Below are 16,455 nucleotides of genomic sequence, written 5' to 3'. Positions count from 1 at the left end.
CTTCACACACTGACAAAGTAGCCTAATGCATCTCTGATAGAAGTTATTGCTCTTCAGTCAACAGGTTTTTTTACTGGCTTGTATTTTCTGTTCGGCTGGCCGCTTCAGCTGATATACAAGTCTGCAATCCTTGGAGTTTACACACACGCGCAAACACACACAGGGTAACATGAGCTTGCTTTTTCTATATTAGAAAATGTCTCTGAGGTATCTTCTGCATCAAGGACTATTGAGCATATTATGCCATATGAACATAATGCCTGCATTGTGATAACCTGGCTTTAGGGTTTAATATATTGTGTGAACATGTTTTTGGCAATGTGCTTAAGGTCTGAGAATGACCAATAATTATGAACAAAACTCTCAAGCACAGCAACAGGAGCAGGGAAAGAGATGCAGAATCTTAGCTATACCGCCGGGGAGATTGCAGAAGTAAAAAATGTACTGTCCTAGATGGGTACCTTTCTATATACAAACTATATTAACAGGCTTCTGCAAGGGGGAGTAGTAGCAAATGATGTGCATCGTGACAAATCATGTGGCTTACATAAGCACAAAGTGGCCACAACTACTGTAGTCTGTTGTCTGAAGTTTGCCCCTGCTGGTTATTTGATTCCATTTATTGTACAAACCAGAGAAAATGGAGTAAATCGCTACAGTATTAAGACTAAATGGAGGCATGCATGTCATGGAAAACAGCTTGTGGCGACTTTTGAAACAAACATGAATACAAGGCGAATTTTGTGGATTATGAAACACTTCTTCAGAGTATCCGTGAAAGTGTAATTTGCTGACTATCCATGTAAATAGCCATGAAAGTATAATATGCCAGCCATCAGATGCTTTTTAGACATTGCCCACATCTGCCTGTCCTAAAGGGTGGCCTTTTCAAAACACAACTGTGTGCAGTAGAGAGGTTCGGTTTTAGCATATGCCCTGGAAGCACCCCAGTTCAGGTCCTGGGGGGCCCCACACCTCCAAAGATCCCTCCAGATGACAGATGGGCTGTCTCTCTCAGCCCAACCCACCAAATACTGTACAGTATAAATGTTTTCATGGAGATATCTTAGAAAACCAACCCTAAAGGAAATGAACCTTGACTGTCCTTTGGAAGATCAGATACGGAAGCTGAGAGAATTCACTGGAAAAGACCCTGATGTTGGGAAAGATTAAAGGCAAAAGGAGAAGGGATGGTTAGATATCCCAAAGGTGCTTCCCCCCCCCCTCAAAAGCCAACTGGGCTTTCTCTGTTTTTTGCTTGAAGATGTTTTTGGGATGAGAAACGAAAAGTCTTCAAGCTAAAAAACAAAGCAAGTCCAGTTGCCTTTAGCAAAAAGCACCCTTTGGGACAACCATAACCTGGTTGACTGAGAATCTCCATAGACATGGATGATTAAATAGTGTCATCGACAAGGAGGGCATGACTTTAGGCAGACTCAGGGAGACTGGAAGATAAGAGTGTCTGGAGTGCTGTGATCCATGGGGCTGAAGAGTCGGACGCGACTTAGCGACTGAACAACAACCACTACCACCACCACCTTAGAAAAGGCGCGATATAAATGCATTAGCAAACGATGCCTGTGGAGCACCATCTGTTCCCAGGTTCTTCAATGGCAGTTGATTCCTAGTCGCTTTGATACCAACGAATAGGCCGACCCCCTCCCTCCCCCTTAGAAAGCTAAACGACAAAAAGAAGGGGATTGGGGAGCTGCGGCGGTCAAGCCACCCGGGGCGATCTTAGGGACCCCCAAGGCGCGCGCGTCCCGCGAGCCGCTTCTCTCAGACCAGAACCTCCCAGCTGCGCCCACCCCGGTCTCTCTCTCTCCTGCTGGCTCTCTCGCCCAGCACAGCGCGATTTGCTGGAGTTTCTGTGGCAACGTGGCTCTTTTGTCCTCCTCTCCATCCGCAGGAAACGCAAGGTGGGTCGGTCGGCATTGGGAATGGGGCGGGGGGGGGAGCTCAGCTGGGCGGCAGGTGCAGCTGGTTGGCGGTCTACTGGAGCTGAAGCCGCTTCCAGGTGAGGTGAGTCCTCACGTGCTCGGCGAATGTAACTGGATGGGAGAGAGCCTCCTTCCCTAACTCGCAAGCCTGTTGTGGTATTGCCACCCTTCCTGGTCACTAGAAACCACGCCCTCGTTCGTTTAGTCTGCCCTGCGGGGTTGTTGTGAGAATCTAAGCAGGGAGGCAGGGAAAAAAAAATCACTTGTGCGTGTCAACTTGAGAAGGGTGAGGTAGAACCATCCTGAATAAACGATCTTTGATGAGAAGGACTTCACAGTTATGCCTTTCTTTTCTCAATGTGGTCGCGTCGCTGGCTTTCTTGTTCTCCATCTGTGCTGATAAACAAGAAGCAAGGTTGCTTTTTTTCATTTATTTTAGCTTTGATTGGTTGTTAGCACGGTGATCCTTGGTTATTGACGTATTTCAGACTAGCCCAGTCCAAGCGTGGAAGGGATATAAGCCAGCAGTTTACAGAGATTTTCCTGAAAATGAAAAATAATCTTTTGTGTACAATTAATGCTTGCCAATTATGAACCTGACACGCTAAACTGAGCTGGGACTTATAGTAATAAATAAATAAATAATCATACACATTGCATCTGAGGCATCTGATCACAAGACAGTTGTTTTGCTAGCATATATAAAGTTGCAGAGCAACTTTTAAAAACCAGGTAAGGAACTCTGTTCAAATAGCAGTAAGTGAAATGCAGTTTGAATTATTCTATGGGCTTCTTTTTCCCTGATTGTGCTTGGTCTCTTACTCAATTTCTTTGTTATTTGGAAAAAGTGTGTTCCTTTGTCCTTTATTTGTTTCCTTCCTCTTAAGGGTTGAAAAAATTAAGTTGAGTCAGTGTTAGCTGAAGGTGGAGTCCTAAACTTTAGCTGGTGTGACAGCTAACAGAGACTGCCACGTTTTAAGAATGGAAGCCTTAACTTACCTGAACATGGTTCTCTCCTACAAAACCATTTCAAACGCTTGATTGAGTTCAGTGTAAATGCTGGCTTGGACAAAGAACCAAATATAAGATTCTGCTTGGACACCAGAAGAAAGGAAATGGATTGGCAGGGAACAGAAACCTATAAACTTCAGGGTCCAGAAAAGATTACAAGTTGCTGGCTTTCTGCAGTAGAGTTTAATGACCAATTTTGCTCCAGGTGCTCTTTCTGAAACTGGAGTGACAGGAGGAGCGATTAGTATGAGTCATCAGTACAATGAAGGAAGAGGAAGGTTGTCTACAGAATTCAATTCTGATTTGTTTGGGTAAAAGGTATCTTGAGCAAGACATAGAGGAGGGTTTTTTCCCCCCTGGAATTGGAACTGAAACCTCGTAAAAAAAGTAAGTCTTTCATAAATTGCATTTTACCTATTGGGAGTCAATTGAACAGTGTATCAGACTTTGGTGAGGAGAGACAATAGTAGTACAGCTGCACACAGTACGTAATTTTTGGTATAAAAGTTAAATGAATTTGCAAAAGGGAGATGAATGAGAATGGATTTCGGGCCTGTGTTTAAGGGAAGCAATTAAAGCTTCAAAATTTGAAATGACTGGTACCAAGTGCCTCAATTTTGTTTGTTTTATTTCTGGCTTGTGAACAAGAAGCTCTAGTGTGCACTGTTGATACTTCACCTCTTAAAGTCTTTTTAATCTTTAAACATATTGCTTTTGTATATGAAGGTGGGGCAGACAGAGTAGAGACTTTTTTGCTTATTTTTCTTCCTGGCATATTGCAATGATTATTTTTTCCATTTGATGACAGAGATAGTAGACGTATAGTAGAAGCAATAAAAATCAACCCTTTTAATGACTAGGGTATTAATGTGACCCTAGTTCCAATTTCCTTCTCACCAATGCATTTCCCCGTTCTTTTATAATTTGTGAAATCAATGGCAAATAGGGCCTGAGGTTCATTCTGATCTTAATGAGCATAATAGGAACTTTAAGAACCTTCTGTGACTGCAAAAGCATTGCCATGGCAATGAAAACGATGGCCAAGGCAATATAACCAGATAAAAAACATGGATTTACCAGAACGCTTTTTGCTACTATTTCTACTTGCTTACCTTTGTTCTAAGGCTTCCAAAATTATCACAGGGTTGCAACAACTCATTGTGTTTAATGTGAAAAAAACCAGTTGCCCATTTGAATCTTACTGGCATTTTTGTTAATAAAGATGATGCTGAAGGTTGGTATTTGAAATAACTCTTGCGATTATATTTTTAAAAGTATTAATCCCTTTGATCTTTTAAAACAGCAAATAATAATTTCAGTGGGTCTTCTACTTTTGTTATTTTGAAGCAGATATCTCTATTGTCTTCTCTCTAAAAAAGGTCCTGAATAAAAGAATATTTTTTTTCGTCTACTGTATTTTTTTCTCATTATACTGCTAATGGATAGAGGAGCCTTGCACAGGAAGAAACCTGTTGATTCTTCTGTATCTAAATGATATATTAGGGAATTGCAGTTTTAGAAGAATAAATGTGTTATATTTTAAAAATAGACAAGAGCCAGAGAAACATATTGAGGTGGATTTAGTTTGCAGTGTTTTGAAATAACAATATATTATTAATTCTTGGTCTACAACCTAGTACATCCTGCTCTCCTTGGTTTTGATTTTGTTGCTATTGATTGTGTTGTAACTTGTAATATTGGTCTTTGAGGATGATTTGCTTGGTTTTTAAAACAAGATATAATCCTGTTCTTTTATTAGTTAAGAAGATTACTGAATATATTCTACTCCACCTTTAGTAAATCCCTTTAATTTACCAATCCAGTAAGTGACATACCTTTGCAACATATTGTGGTTTTCTACACAGTAGGGGATACCATTGGGTTAATGATTCATGTTACCTTAAGTTTTCTGTTGAAGTCTCTCTGTGTGTGCATGTACATCTTTCGTGTTTCTTGGTTTCATCTCCCATCTGCACTGCTGCTCTGGATATGTGATCACCCCTGAACTTTCTATATTTGTCTGTATAGTTCATTTTGTTCTATATTTTTATTGAAGTTTGTTATAAGATAGAATACAAATAGAAACAAAAGTCAGGAACGATAAAGAAAAGAGGTGCAAAGAGGAAGGAAGGAAGGAAGGAAGGAAGGAAGGAAGGAAGGAAGGAAGGAAGGAAGGAAGGAAGGAAGAAATGACATCTTTGTCCACAAAATTTCATAATAGAATCCTAAGTGAAAAAGATGCTTTGCAATCACCAGAGAGGACTCTTTGGGGCAGCCAAAGTGCCACATTGTTTGTCAGTCTTGTGCTGTTCTGGTTACTCCCAACATTCATATATATGTCTCCCCCTCTGGGTTGAGCAGATGAAATATGAAAGGGAAGGACGAATGAGAAATCCAGGTGTCTGTCTATCAGGTTAGGAGGAAGATTATCCAATGTAATTTACTTTATCATTTCCTATTTTCTGGACTAAGATAGGTACCCCTTGAACAATATATGGTTACCCCTTTTTGAGCCGTTTCTAGTGCCTCCCAAATAATGCCACCAAAAACTGGAAACAGACTTAATACATGTATTTTAGTAAAACAAATCTCATTGCTTTCCTCAATGAAAAAGGAACTGATAAATCAGCTTTGTCTCTAATGGCATCACCATATTAATGCCAGATCTTTAGATAGGAAGCATGATAAGGCAAAGTTACTCAAAAGTGTCATTTTTCAGAGGGCCTTTATTCTTTCAATTCTTGTTGAGAGGTCTCTATGAGGGAAGACAATAGTTTTCATCTCTCTGTCCTCTGCCTATTGAATGTAACTATTTCCCCTAAAATTTAAATAGGATTTTTCTTCTCTTACTCCCCAATATTATTCCCTTCCCAAAACAGCTACTTCTTTGCTTCACCTGGTCTCCACCGGCTTTTCTGTTGTTTGTGTTTTACTGCTAGAATGAGGGAAAGGATTGGGAGGGGGGAGAATAATTGACACATCTATACATATCAGTTATGTAGAGTTATAAATTGGATGTCTTTATGGGCAATTAAATCAATAAAGAAATGATTAGACACGATGAAGGCTGAGTGTGGTTAGAAATAAAATCTTGGCAGGTAGGAAGGCACTATTGTGGCCAAAACCCGGGTTTGCTCAAAGCAATCAAACACTCTGAAGATACAGCATAAATGTATTAACATGCAAATGATAAATCAGCATATACTGGGCTCCCAGCAAAGCATTGGCAACATGCTGGGCAACCCTGATCAAAAGCAGAATCTCAAATTATATATCTTTGGCCTATTACATTTCAAAGAGAAGACAACGTTACAATAGACCCAGTGTAAATTGCAGTATGATGTTGGATTGTTTTTGATAAACCCATCTGCATGACTTTCTAATTATTTATTCCTTCCTACTAGGTCAGCATCCTAGCTACACTGTTTTGGAGACAGGGTCACTTTGGTTTACTGGGCTACATGTTCTTGACTGATTCTTCTTCCTTGTCATCACTCTGGGCCAATTCAGCTTGCTGTGAATGTTTTCTTATCTTCACAAGGGCATTTCATAGGATTGGTAGTGACTGCTGCTTACATATGTATGTCGGGCATCTTACGACTATATTCTCCCATTTCTTTTCCCTCCCCTTCAGATGTACAAAATAATGGAAAGGCAGGCAGGCAGGAAGGAAGGAAGGAAGGAAGATAGGAAGTGTTAAAAGAAAAGTCTTCATCATGTTTCATTCCAAACCGGGAATAAACAACATGGCGACTGCTTTAGAAAGAAGGTTGCAGTTTATTGAAGAGGAGAGCGAGACAGAAAGATGGCTCTGGAAGAAAAAAGAGAGCAAGCACACGTAGGGAGTGGGTTTTTACACCCTCTGGAGACTTTTGTTTGGAGTTGTTCCTGTGGCATGAACTTTGACATGAGTCTGAGTGTGCCTTTCTGGCATTCTGATGGTGGTGGGTTAATCCTATTATGTCCCAAGCATCATATACTGCTTCCCTGGGGCTGGGGCTGATGGTGTTGATTCAAGGGATCTTTCTTCCTAATCCCAGTTTCCTGATTCCAGTCTTTCTGACAAGATTATCTGCATTTCTGCAGACTTGGTTTCTGTTTGGGGCAGAGAGACTTGGTGTGTGTGTGTGTGTGTGTGTGTGTGTTGGTTTCTGCCTTTAAAATCCTTTAGGGAAATATATTCTGCTTTTTAAATATTTCCAGAAATATTTCTTTCTCTCGGGGGGCTGACTTCCCACGGAAGGAAGGAAGGAAGGGAGACTGAAGATGAAAGCAACCTCCATAAATAGAAAAGGAGATAGCAACAAGCATTTTTAGCATTTTAGGTTTCAGTAAATGTGTATATTTCATAATAATGCCTGGATGTGCTCCAGGATAAAAAAAAAAAAATGTTGCCTAACCCCACTCATGCTTTTCTGAGATTTATAGCTTGCCGTTTATTCAAGAGTTCAAAGCAGAATGCATCATATTTTTTTCTTCCTCTTTTCCCTGCAATAACAGTCCTGTGATGTTGATTGAGCTGCAACTGACTAGCTTAGAGCCACCCAATGAGATCTCACGGCGGATGGTAGACTTAAACCCGAGTCTGCCTGCTCCTAGTCCAGCACTTTCACCATTGCACATTATGTGAGGTCGTGATGAAGAAGGTCAATTCCCCTCAAATGTGCAATTTAGGACTAATGAATTGATTTTAGTAATGTCACTGTTTTTCCAGGTTTTGGTTCTTTACATCTTTTTTCACTTTCACCCTGAAGGTTATGTTGCACGGCACGGAGCTGGCATTTGCCAGAAACAGAAACGAGACTAAACCAATTACCTTAATTTAGTTAGGTATTTTAATTTAATAAAACTTCTGTTTTTGACCAGGAACTGTGTGGTTCACTGATAAAGTTCTTTTTGTACCAATCCTTCTCTCGTGCACTGTTTGCTTCCAACCATATTTTGCTCCCTACCTTCAATAAGTGGGCTGCTGTCTCTGGCTATCAGTTTTTTCTGAAAAAAAAAACAAAAACAAAAACACCAACACACTGTATTTCATGCACTTCCACCTTAAACCTCAAGACTGATTTTTTAGTGTTTATTTCAGACTTGTTTGCATCTCACATTGAAACATTTTCCTACTCTCTGTTTGCTAGCATTCTTATAACCCTTTGAAACACAAAACATAACAACAATAACAGTATCATCTGGAGCACCACTTGAACATTACAAACATTGATAACACAGTCAATTGATAAAAGCAGCTTTACTTTGAACAATTTACATCTTTCAATAACCTTTAATAATATTCAACAACATCTGACTATCCCAGATCCTTGGGAACACCTCGATAGGTGGACAAAAATGCCAGATTCAGCCTAATGATCTGGCTGACTCTGTGACCCAATCATAATACTTTATTAAACTTGTACAGGTAGTCCTCGACTTACAACAGTTCATTTAGCAACCATTCAAAGTTACAATGGCACTGAAAAAAGTGACTTATGACAATTTTTCACACTTATGACCGTTGTAGCATCCCCAGGATCATGTGATCAGAATTCAGATGCTTGGCAACTGACTCTATTTATGATGGTTGCCATGTCCCAGGATCTTTTGTGACTTTCTGACAAGCAAAGTCAATGGAAAAGTCAGATTCATGTAACAACTCCATTACTAACTTAACAACTGCAATGATTCACTTAACAACTGTAGCAAGAAGGATGGTAAAATGGGGCAAAATTCACTTAACAAATGTCTCACTTAGCAATTAGAAATTTTGGGCTCAATTGTGGTCATAAGTCGAGGACTACTTAACTCTCAATGACTCTGGTTGGCTCAAACAGACAAATTTATCAATAAAAGATAAAAGTAAAAGATGATGTGAAAAAGTAAGGGGTCTTATTCTCCCTTGCTGAAGGTCTGAGTGAAGTAGGGGTAACAACTGCTTAGTGTTCTTTCCTCCCATTTAGCCTTCTAATTCAGGAGAGGGAAGAAAAATCTGTAATGGGACAAGATGGAGAAAGGTTATACATGGATGTTGATTTTTCTGCCCCTCCCCTTTCCAAATTTGGCAGCTCAAGATTCATTTGGGAAATAAGTCCCGAAGATGGAGGAGACTCCTGCGAGACCCGCAAGTCCCATCGGACTGACCTACGTAGTGGCCGCTTCACAAATCTTGGGCCTTGCTGTCATCACGGTGATGGCAGCCTGGATTGGACAGTACCGAGGTGGCGTTGCCTGGGACAGCTCTCAACTACTATTTAATGTCCACCCTCTGTGCATGGTCATTGGGATGGTGTTCCTTCAAGGTGATGGTAAGAATTTTGGAAGGAATAGGAGGTCTGCTTTGACAGGAAGCTTTCACATGCAAGGCATGTGGATAAGGTGTGTCATCCAAGGGTGGAGACACAATTGGTTGTATAGAGCAGGGGTCTTTAGCCCCAGGGCCATGGCCTAGTACCAGGTCATGACCTGTTTGGATTTGGGCCTCGCAAATGGCTAGAGCACGCATGCTCATCTTGCACAAGCAGCAGGCTGGCAGACACTCAAGGACTGTGTGCACGCCTTGTGTGTGCCAGCCTGTGGCTTGTGCAGCCCAGTTCCCCTCTCTCTCCCCCCAGCTGGACCACCAAGCTGCAAATGTTGAGGACCACTGGCCTAGAGTCATAGTTTGGAAAGTGGATAAACTGACCGTGACTTTTTGCCTCCTCCCACAAATGAGAGGGGCTTGGAGAGGCCCAGAAAGTCTCCTCTCCTTCCACTTGGATCTCTCTTCCTTCCAGTTGGGAACCCTCAAACTATGATTTGGCTTAGCAGCCAGCTATAACTATTTACAGCTTTTTGGGTTTTTTAAATTTAGATTTCAAAATTTGTCCTACCCTTGTGCAAATATATATAAATACATTTTAGAAAATCAGTTATAGTAGAGCGCATCCTAAAGGGAGCTTAACCCAGATCCCCAATCAGATGGGGGAAAGAGTTCCTTATACATCATTTTCTGTTTTGAAAGGAAAATTATGCTTGCCCATAATTGGACAGACGAGAGAGCAGCCAATGCAGTGTCCCTTATAGCATTGCTAAGAATCATTTCGCTTGCCTAGTTGACATAGAGCTTCTAATGGTTCAGGAGCAAGCAAGGGACATCCTGGTTATTGCTGATGCTTATGGGATGAGCAGACTTTTTTCTGCTCTTCATGCAATAGAACATGGATTTTTTTTAATCTATGGAAGAGAACCCAGTGGAAGGCAAGGGAAAGAGCGTTAACAGTTGGAGCATAGAGATCCTTAATCTGCATGCACAGAAAAATTATGCCCCTGTGATCAGTCTATGGAGTCCCCAGTATGCCTCCTCTGGCGATCTCCTGCTGCGTTTACACCCCTCCTTGCTGTTGCCATTGACAACCACGATTCATATTTTCTTAAAACAGTCAGGTAGCCTGCAGAATGGGAGCTGCGTAGCTACTGCTGTCTTAAATTCTCTCTTGACTGCATGTATTTATTTAAAATATTCAAATCTCTCATTTCTAATTTGAATACATGAACCTTATATACATAAAGACATAAAACAAATTAAAAAAACGAAGCAGCTCAAAATATGACCCATCTGAAAGTCCTTGGATCAATTGAAATGCTTTTGCTTAATACCCCAAAGACTGCAATCTATGCAGGCAAGAGAGTGAGGAAGTGAGGGGAACTGACCATCCACCCACCTAATTCTTATTTCCTCTTCTTATCCTCCAGCCCTTCTGGTTTACCGTGTCTTCAGGAATGAGAGCAAGCAATCCACGAAGATCCTGCATGGGCTCATCCATTTCTTTGCACTTATCATTGCATTGGTTGGTAAGGCATAATGAACCTGCCTGGAATCTTCTATCACACTTTCTGAGTCTTGTCTTCAAAGGTCATCACTGATATTCCTAGGGATGTTAGACTCAAGAGAGGAGATGGGGCTTCCCAGATTATTTGGGAGCTTCTATTTCAGTTGTATTTCATAGATAGAACATTTTCTGCCTCTCGTGAAGATGAAACCATTGGGCAGCATTTCTTTACCTATCTAAAGCATATTTCTGCTGGAGTAGTTGGGGTGGTGTAGAGCTAAGTGAGACTGCGCTTGCCTGCCATTTTCATCTCACCAAAATGCAACTGGCAGCTTGCTTGCAGTTTGCGCTGATATTTCACTGTGTGTCCTCCATTCTTATACTGTAAAGATAGCTAGCTAGCTAGCTAGCTAGATAGACAACCTTTATTGTCATTTTTTTTACTGTAGGTACAATGGCACACATTAAAAATGAAATTTAGTTTCTTGCTCTCAAGTGTACATATACACAACCCATTTAAAAATACTATAAACAACATAGAGAGGGAAAAGAAAGAAGTCTCTGCTTTTTGCCTGGGAATAATAAAAAAAAAGGTAGTGGGGATCCATTTAATATTATTGCCAAGGAATCCTAGGGACATATATGTGTATTTGCTAGGAGTTGCTAAGAGCGGAAATCACCATGGTACTACAAAGCACCCCTTCAAATGGATTACTACTGAGTCCAGCCTTCTGCTCAATGCAGGAATCCAAATAACAGTATGTGGGATAGATGATTGTCCAGCCAGTTGAACATATCCAGTGAAGAAGTACCTATACCTTCTAGGGAACCATCAAATTGCTCTTTCTGTTAGAATTTTTCTCTTCACGCTTGGTTGGAAAATGTCCTATGTAACTCAAATCCATTCTTTATCCTGTATATAAATGCTGCAATTACTGTAAGTTGGGCAAAGATGCCCCACAATGTCTCCAAAAGACAAAAAGGATTTTGGAACATGTTTTCTGGCTTGGGAAGATTTGGAATGCCAAGGGCTATTTTCATCATCCCAGATAACGGTGGACCTGCTGTTCTTCTATTTCCCAACTATTCCTAGAGTAGTCCTTGTCTCAACATTATGGAGTAGATAGTGGTAGGTTAGGAGAGAAGGGGAGTTTTTTTTAAAGAATTTGACTGCCCCACTTTCCCTTTAGGTCTGATTGCTGTTTTCCAGCACCACAGGAATCAAGGCTTTCCAGATATGTACAGCCTGCACAGCTGGTGTGGCATCATTGCATTTGGCTTCTACTTTGCACAGGTAAGGTGGGCTTGTTGCACATGAAGGGCTAGTGGAAGACGCATGCTCGGAGTTATTTAAGTGCCTTTTGGAACATAATTCTGCCCTAGAGGGTATCTGCTTGATGAAAAGCTTGAAGGCAGGGAAGTAGACCAGCTGCTCTGAGGATCCATGGCCTCTTTTAGATTTTTATTTGAAATCTGGACCATAAAAGGAAATGGTATAAGGTTTCCTGCCTGAGCAGGGGGTTGGACTAGAAGATCTCCCAGGTCCCTTCCAATTCTTCTTCTTCTTCTTCCTTCTTCTCTTTTCTTCTTCTTCTTCTTCTTCTTCTCTTCTTCTTCTTCTTCTCTTCTCTTCTTCTTCTTCTTCTTCGTCTTCTTCTTCTTCTTCTTCTTCTTCTTTCTTCTTCTCTTCTTCTTCTTATCCTCCCTTGCATCCTCCTCCTCCTCCCTCCTCATCCGCCTCATCCTCTCCTCATCCTCTTTCTCCTTCTCCTCCTTCTATTATTATTATTATGGATCATCGCACAGTCAGCATGATGTTCAGACGGATTGGCATTTTAGTCTACCTATCGAGTCCTTACCCAGGACCTGGATAGGCAGACTGTGGATGTTTTGATGGTATTACAGGTATGTTCGCGAGGTGGAAGCAGTTCCAGTAGGCCGCCTTTTGCAATTGATTAATAGCGAATTTGTCAATGCCAATGGTGTTCAAGTGGTGCTCCAGTTGTTTTGGGATTGCACCCAAGGAGCCTATTACTATTGGTACTACCCTTGCTTGCTTTTGCCACAGTCTTTCTATTTCGATTTGTAGGTTTTTGTATTTTGTTATCTTCTCCAGTTCTTTCTCTTCTATTCTGCTATCTCCAGGCACTGCCACGTCCACTATCCAGACTTTTTGTCTTTCTTATCGACAATTGTTAAGTCTGGGGTGTTATGTTGCAGGTGCTTGTCTGTTTGAATTCTGACGTCCCAGAGCAGTTTAATTTTATCATTTTCTATGACTTTCTCTATTTTATGACCCCACCAGTTTTTGCTTACAGGCAAATGATATTTTTGCAGATCTTCCAATGCACCATTGTTGCTACTTTGTCATGCCCCTGCTTGTAGTCAGTCTGTGCAATTGTCTTACAACAGCTTACCACGTGGTCCACTGTTTCTTCAGCTTCTTTGCATAGGCGGCACTTACTGTCTGTTGCTGTCTTCTCAATTTGGACTTTATATGCATTTGTCCTTAAGGCTTGGTCTTGTGCAGCCAGAATTAGTCCCTCGGTCTCTTTCTTCAATTTTCCTGTTCTTAGCCATTGCCAGGTTCTTGTCATTATCTGCGTTCGAAGCTATTTTTTAATGTATTGGCCATGTAGTGCTTGTCTTCCCATGCCTCTATTCTGCTTCTGCATTTGGTCTTGTAGCCAGTTTGGTCTCTCCAGTAGTCAGTAAGCATTCCTGATATACTAATTTCAGGGCTCTTCATCATTGTTTTCAGTATTCTTCCAAAGCCATTTTTTTTCTTCAACAATCTGATGTACTTTAGAATTCCACGCCCACCATTTGCCTTGGTAGATAAAGTCTGTCAATGTCCTGCGGGATGAAGGGCCATGATTATTATCGTCATTATATTATCATTCATCGCACAGTCAGCCAGATGTTCAGACTGGATTTGGCATTTTGTCTACCTATCGAGTCCTTACCCAGGACCTGGGATAGGCAGATGTGGATGTTTGATGGTATTACAGATATCGTCGCCGGATGGAAGCAGTTCCTAATAAGGCCGCCTTTTGCAATTGACTAATAGCGAATTTGTCAATGCCAATTGTGTTCAAGTGGTGCTCCAGTTGTTTTGGGATTGCACCCAAGGAGCCTATGACTATTGGTACTACCCTTGCTTGCTTTTGCACAGTCTTTCTATTTCTATTTGTAGGTCTTTGTATTTTGTTATCTTCTCCAGTTCTTTCTATTCTATTCTGCTATCTCCAGGCACTGCCACGTCCACTATCCAGACTTTTTTGTGCTTTTTTACGACCCCCAATTGTTAAGTCTGGGGTGTTATGTTGCAGGTGCTGCCTGCTTGAATTCTGAAGTCCCAGAGCAGTTTAATTTTATCATTTCTTGACTTTCTCTATTTATGATCCACCAGTTTTTCTTACAGGCAAATGATTTTATATTTTGTGCAGATCTTCCAATGCACCATTGTTGTTACTTTGTCATGCCGCTGCTTGTAATCAGTCTGTGCAATCTTCTTGCAATAGCTTACCAGGTGGTCCACTCTTTCTTCAGCTTCTTTGCATAGGCGGCACTTACTGTCTGTTGCTGTCTTCTCAATTTTGACTTTATATGCATTTGTCCTTAAGGCTTGGTCTTGTGCAGCAGAATTAGTCCCTCGGTCTCTTTCTTCAATTTTCCTGCTCTTAGCCATTGCCAGGTTTTATTATTATCTGCTTTCCCAGCTATTTTTTTCATGTATTGGCCATGTAATGCTTTGTCTTCCCATGCCTCTATTCTGTTCTTCATTTGGTCTTTCTTGTAGCCAGTTTGGTCTCTCCAGTAGTTAGTAAACCTTCCTGATACTAATTCAGTGCATCTTATCATTGTTCTTCAGATATTCTTCAAAGCCATTTTTTCTTCTTCAACCATCTGATGTATTTGTAGCATTCCACGCCCACCTATTTGCCTGGTAGTATATTATTATTATTATTATTATCGATCATCGCACAGTCCGCCAGATGTTCAGACTGGATTTGGCATTTTGTCTACCTATCGAGTCCTTACCCAGGACCTGGGATAGGCAGATGTGGATGTTTGATGGTATTACAGGTATCGTCGCAGGATGGAAGCAGTTCCTAATAAGGGCGCCTTTTGCAATTGACTAATAGCAAATTTGTCAATGCCAATGGTGTTCAAGTGGTGCTCCAGTTGTTTTGGGATTGCACCCAAGGAGCCTATGACTATTGGTACTACCCTTGCTTGCCTTTGCCACAGTCTTTCTATTTCTATTGTAGGTCTTTGTATTTTGTTATCTTCTCCAGTTCGTTCTCGTCTATTCTGCTGTCTCCAGGCACTGCCAAGTCCACTATCCAGACTTTTTTGTCTTTCTTATCGACAATTGTTAAGTCTGGGGTGTTATGTTGCAGGTGCTTGTCTGTTTGAATTCTGAAGTCCCAGAGCAGTTTAATTTATCATTTTCTATGACTTTCTCTATTTTATGATCCCACCAGTTTTTGCTTTCAGGCAAATGATATTTTTTGCAGATCTTCCAATGCACCATTGTTGCTACTTTGTCATTCCGCTGCTTGTAATCAGTTTGTGCAATCTTCTTGCAACAGCTTACCAAGTGGTCCACTTTTTCTTCAGCTTCTTTGCATAGGCGGCACTTACTGTCTGTTGCTGTCTTCTCAATTTTGACTTTGTATGCATTTGTCCTTAAGGCTTGGTCTTGTTCAGCCAGAATTAGTCCCTCGGTCTCTTTCTTCAATTTTCCTGCTCTTAGCCATTGCCAGGTCTTGTTATTATCTGCTTTCCAAGCTATTTTTTAATGTATTGGCCATGTAGTGCTTTGTCTTCCCATGCCTCTATTCTGTTCTTCATTTGGTCTTTCTTGTAGGCCAGTTTGGTCTCTCCAGTAATCAGTAAGCCTTCCTGATATACTATTATTCAGGGCATCTCATCATTGTTCTTAAGAATTCTTCCAAAGCCATTTTTTCTGGTCTTCAACCATCTGATGTACTTGTAGCATCCACGCCCCCACTATTTGCCTTGGGTAGAAAAGTCTTCAATGTCACTGCGTGGATGAAGGGCATGATTCATTGTCATTATTTTTCTGGTCTGCCTATCCATTGCTTTTATTTCTGCTTGAGTCCAGTCCACTATTCCAGCTGTGTACCTAATGACTGGGATTGCCCAAGTGTTGATTGCCTTTATGGTATTTCCTCCATTGAGTTTGGATTTTAAGATCTTCTTCACTCTCTTGATGTATTCACCTCTAATCTTTGTCTTGACTTCAGTGTGCTTGATGTTGTCAGCTTGAAGGATACCCAAGTATTTGTAGTACTCTTCCTCATCCAGATCTTAATGTTATTTTCATGGGGCATGTTGATTCCTTCAGTTTTCACTATTTTTCCTTGTTTGATAGTAAGTGTGGCACATTTGTCCAAGCCAAACTCCATTACAATATCTTGGCTATATATACGGACAGTGTTGAGCAGCGATTCTATTTAAGATGATGTTTTTCCATACAGCTTCAGATCATCCATATAAAGGAGGTGGGATAGTCTGGCAGATGTTTTTGATGTTTGATAGCCATGTCCTGAGTTATTCAGTATTGTTGACAGAGGAAACAGTGCAATAACACATAGTAATGGTGACAATGAATCTCCTTGAAATATTCCTCTCTTGATATAAACTTCTCCCAGTCTCTCACCATTGATCTGCAA

The 16,455-nt window shown here is 40.9% G+C and overlaps 1 protein-coding gene across 5 annotated transcripts; it reads left to right on the top strand.

The window, feature by feature from the left end:
- Positions 1-1,348: 1,348 nt before the first annotated feature.
- Positions 1,349-12,083, top strand: LOC120305949 (cytochrome b561-like). 5 transcript variants are annotated; one of them, XM_039338418.1, is made up of 4 exons: positions 1,349-1,919; positions 9,008-9,247; positions 10,674-10,772; positions 11,941-12,083. In XM_039338418.1, exons 2-4 carry the CDS (start codon positions 9,040-9,042, stop codon positions 12,066-12,068), a joined length of 435 nt encoding a protein of 144 aa, XP_039194352.1. In that variant the 5' UTR covers positions 1,349-1,919; positions 9,008-9,039; the 3' UTR covers positions 12,069-12,083. The 5 variants fall into 5 exon arrangements, with proteins under 5 accessions (XP_039194352.1, XP_039194351.1, XP_039194353.1 ...); XM_039338417.1 differs by lacking the exon at positions 1,349-1,919 and adding an exon at positions 1,936-2,022; XM_039338419.1 differs by lacking the exon at positions 1,349-1,919 and adding an exon at positions 1,944-2,017.
- The last annotated feature ends 4,372 nt before the right edge of the window (positions 12,084-16,455 follow it).

This window comes from Crotalus tigris, unplaced genomic scaffold, assembly GCF_016545835.1.
Source record: "Crotalus tigris isolate CLP2741 ecotype Arizona unplaced genomic scaffold, ASM1654583v1 scf7180000017701.1507938, whole genome shotgun sequence".
Lineage (NCBI taxonomy): Eukaryota > Metazoa > Chordata > Lepidosauria > Squamata > Viperidae > Crotalus > Crotalus tigris.
The sequence above is the reverse complement of the archived record's forward strand: the minus strand, read 5'-3'. Positions and strand labels throughout refer to the sequence as shown.

Excerpts from the sequence above, each read along its gene's own strand:
- LOC120305949 (XM_039338418.1), top strand. The coding sequence starts at position 9,040 with ATGGAGGAGACTCCTGCGAGACCCGCAAGTCCCATCGGACTGACCTAC. Across the intron at positions 9,248-10,673 it reads GGTGTTCCTTCAAGGTGATG|CCCTTCTGGTTTACCGTGTC; the intron begins GTAAGAATTTTG and ends CTTATCCTCCAG. Across the intron at positions 10,773-11,940 it reads ACTTATCATTGCATTGGTTG|GTCTGATTGCTGTTTTCCAG; the intron begins GTAAGGCATAAT and ends CTTTCCCTTTAG.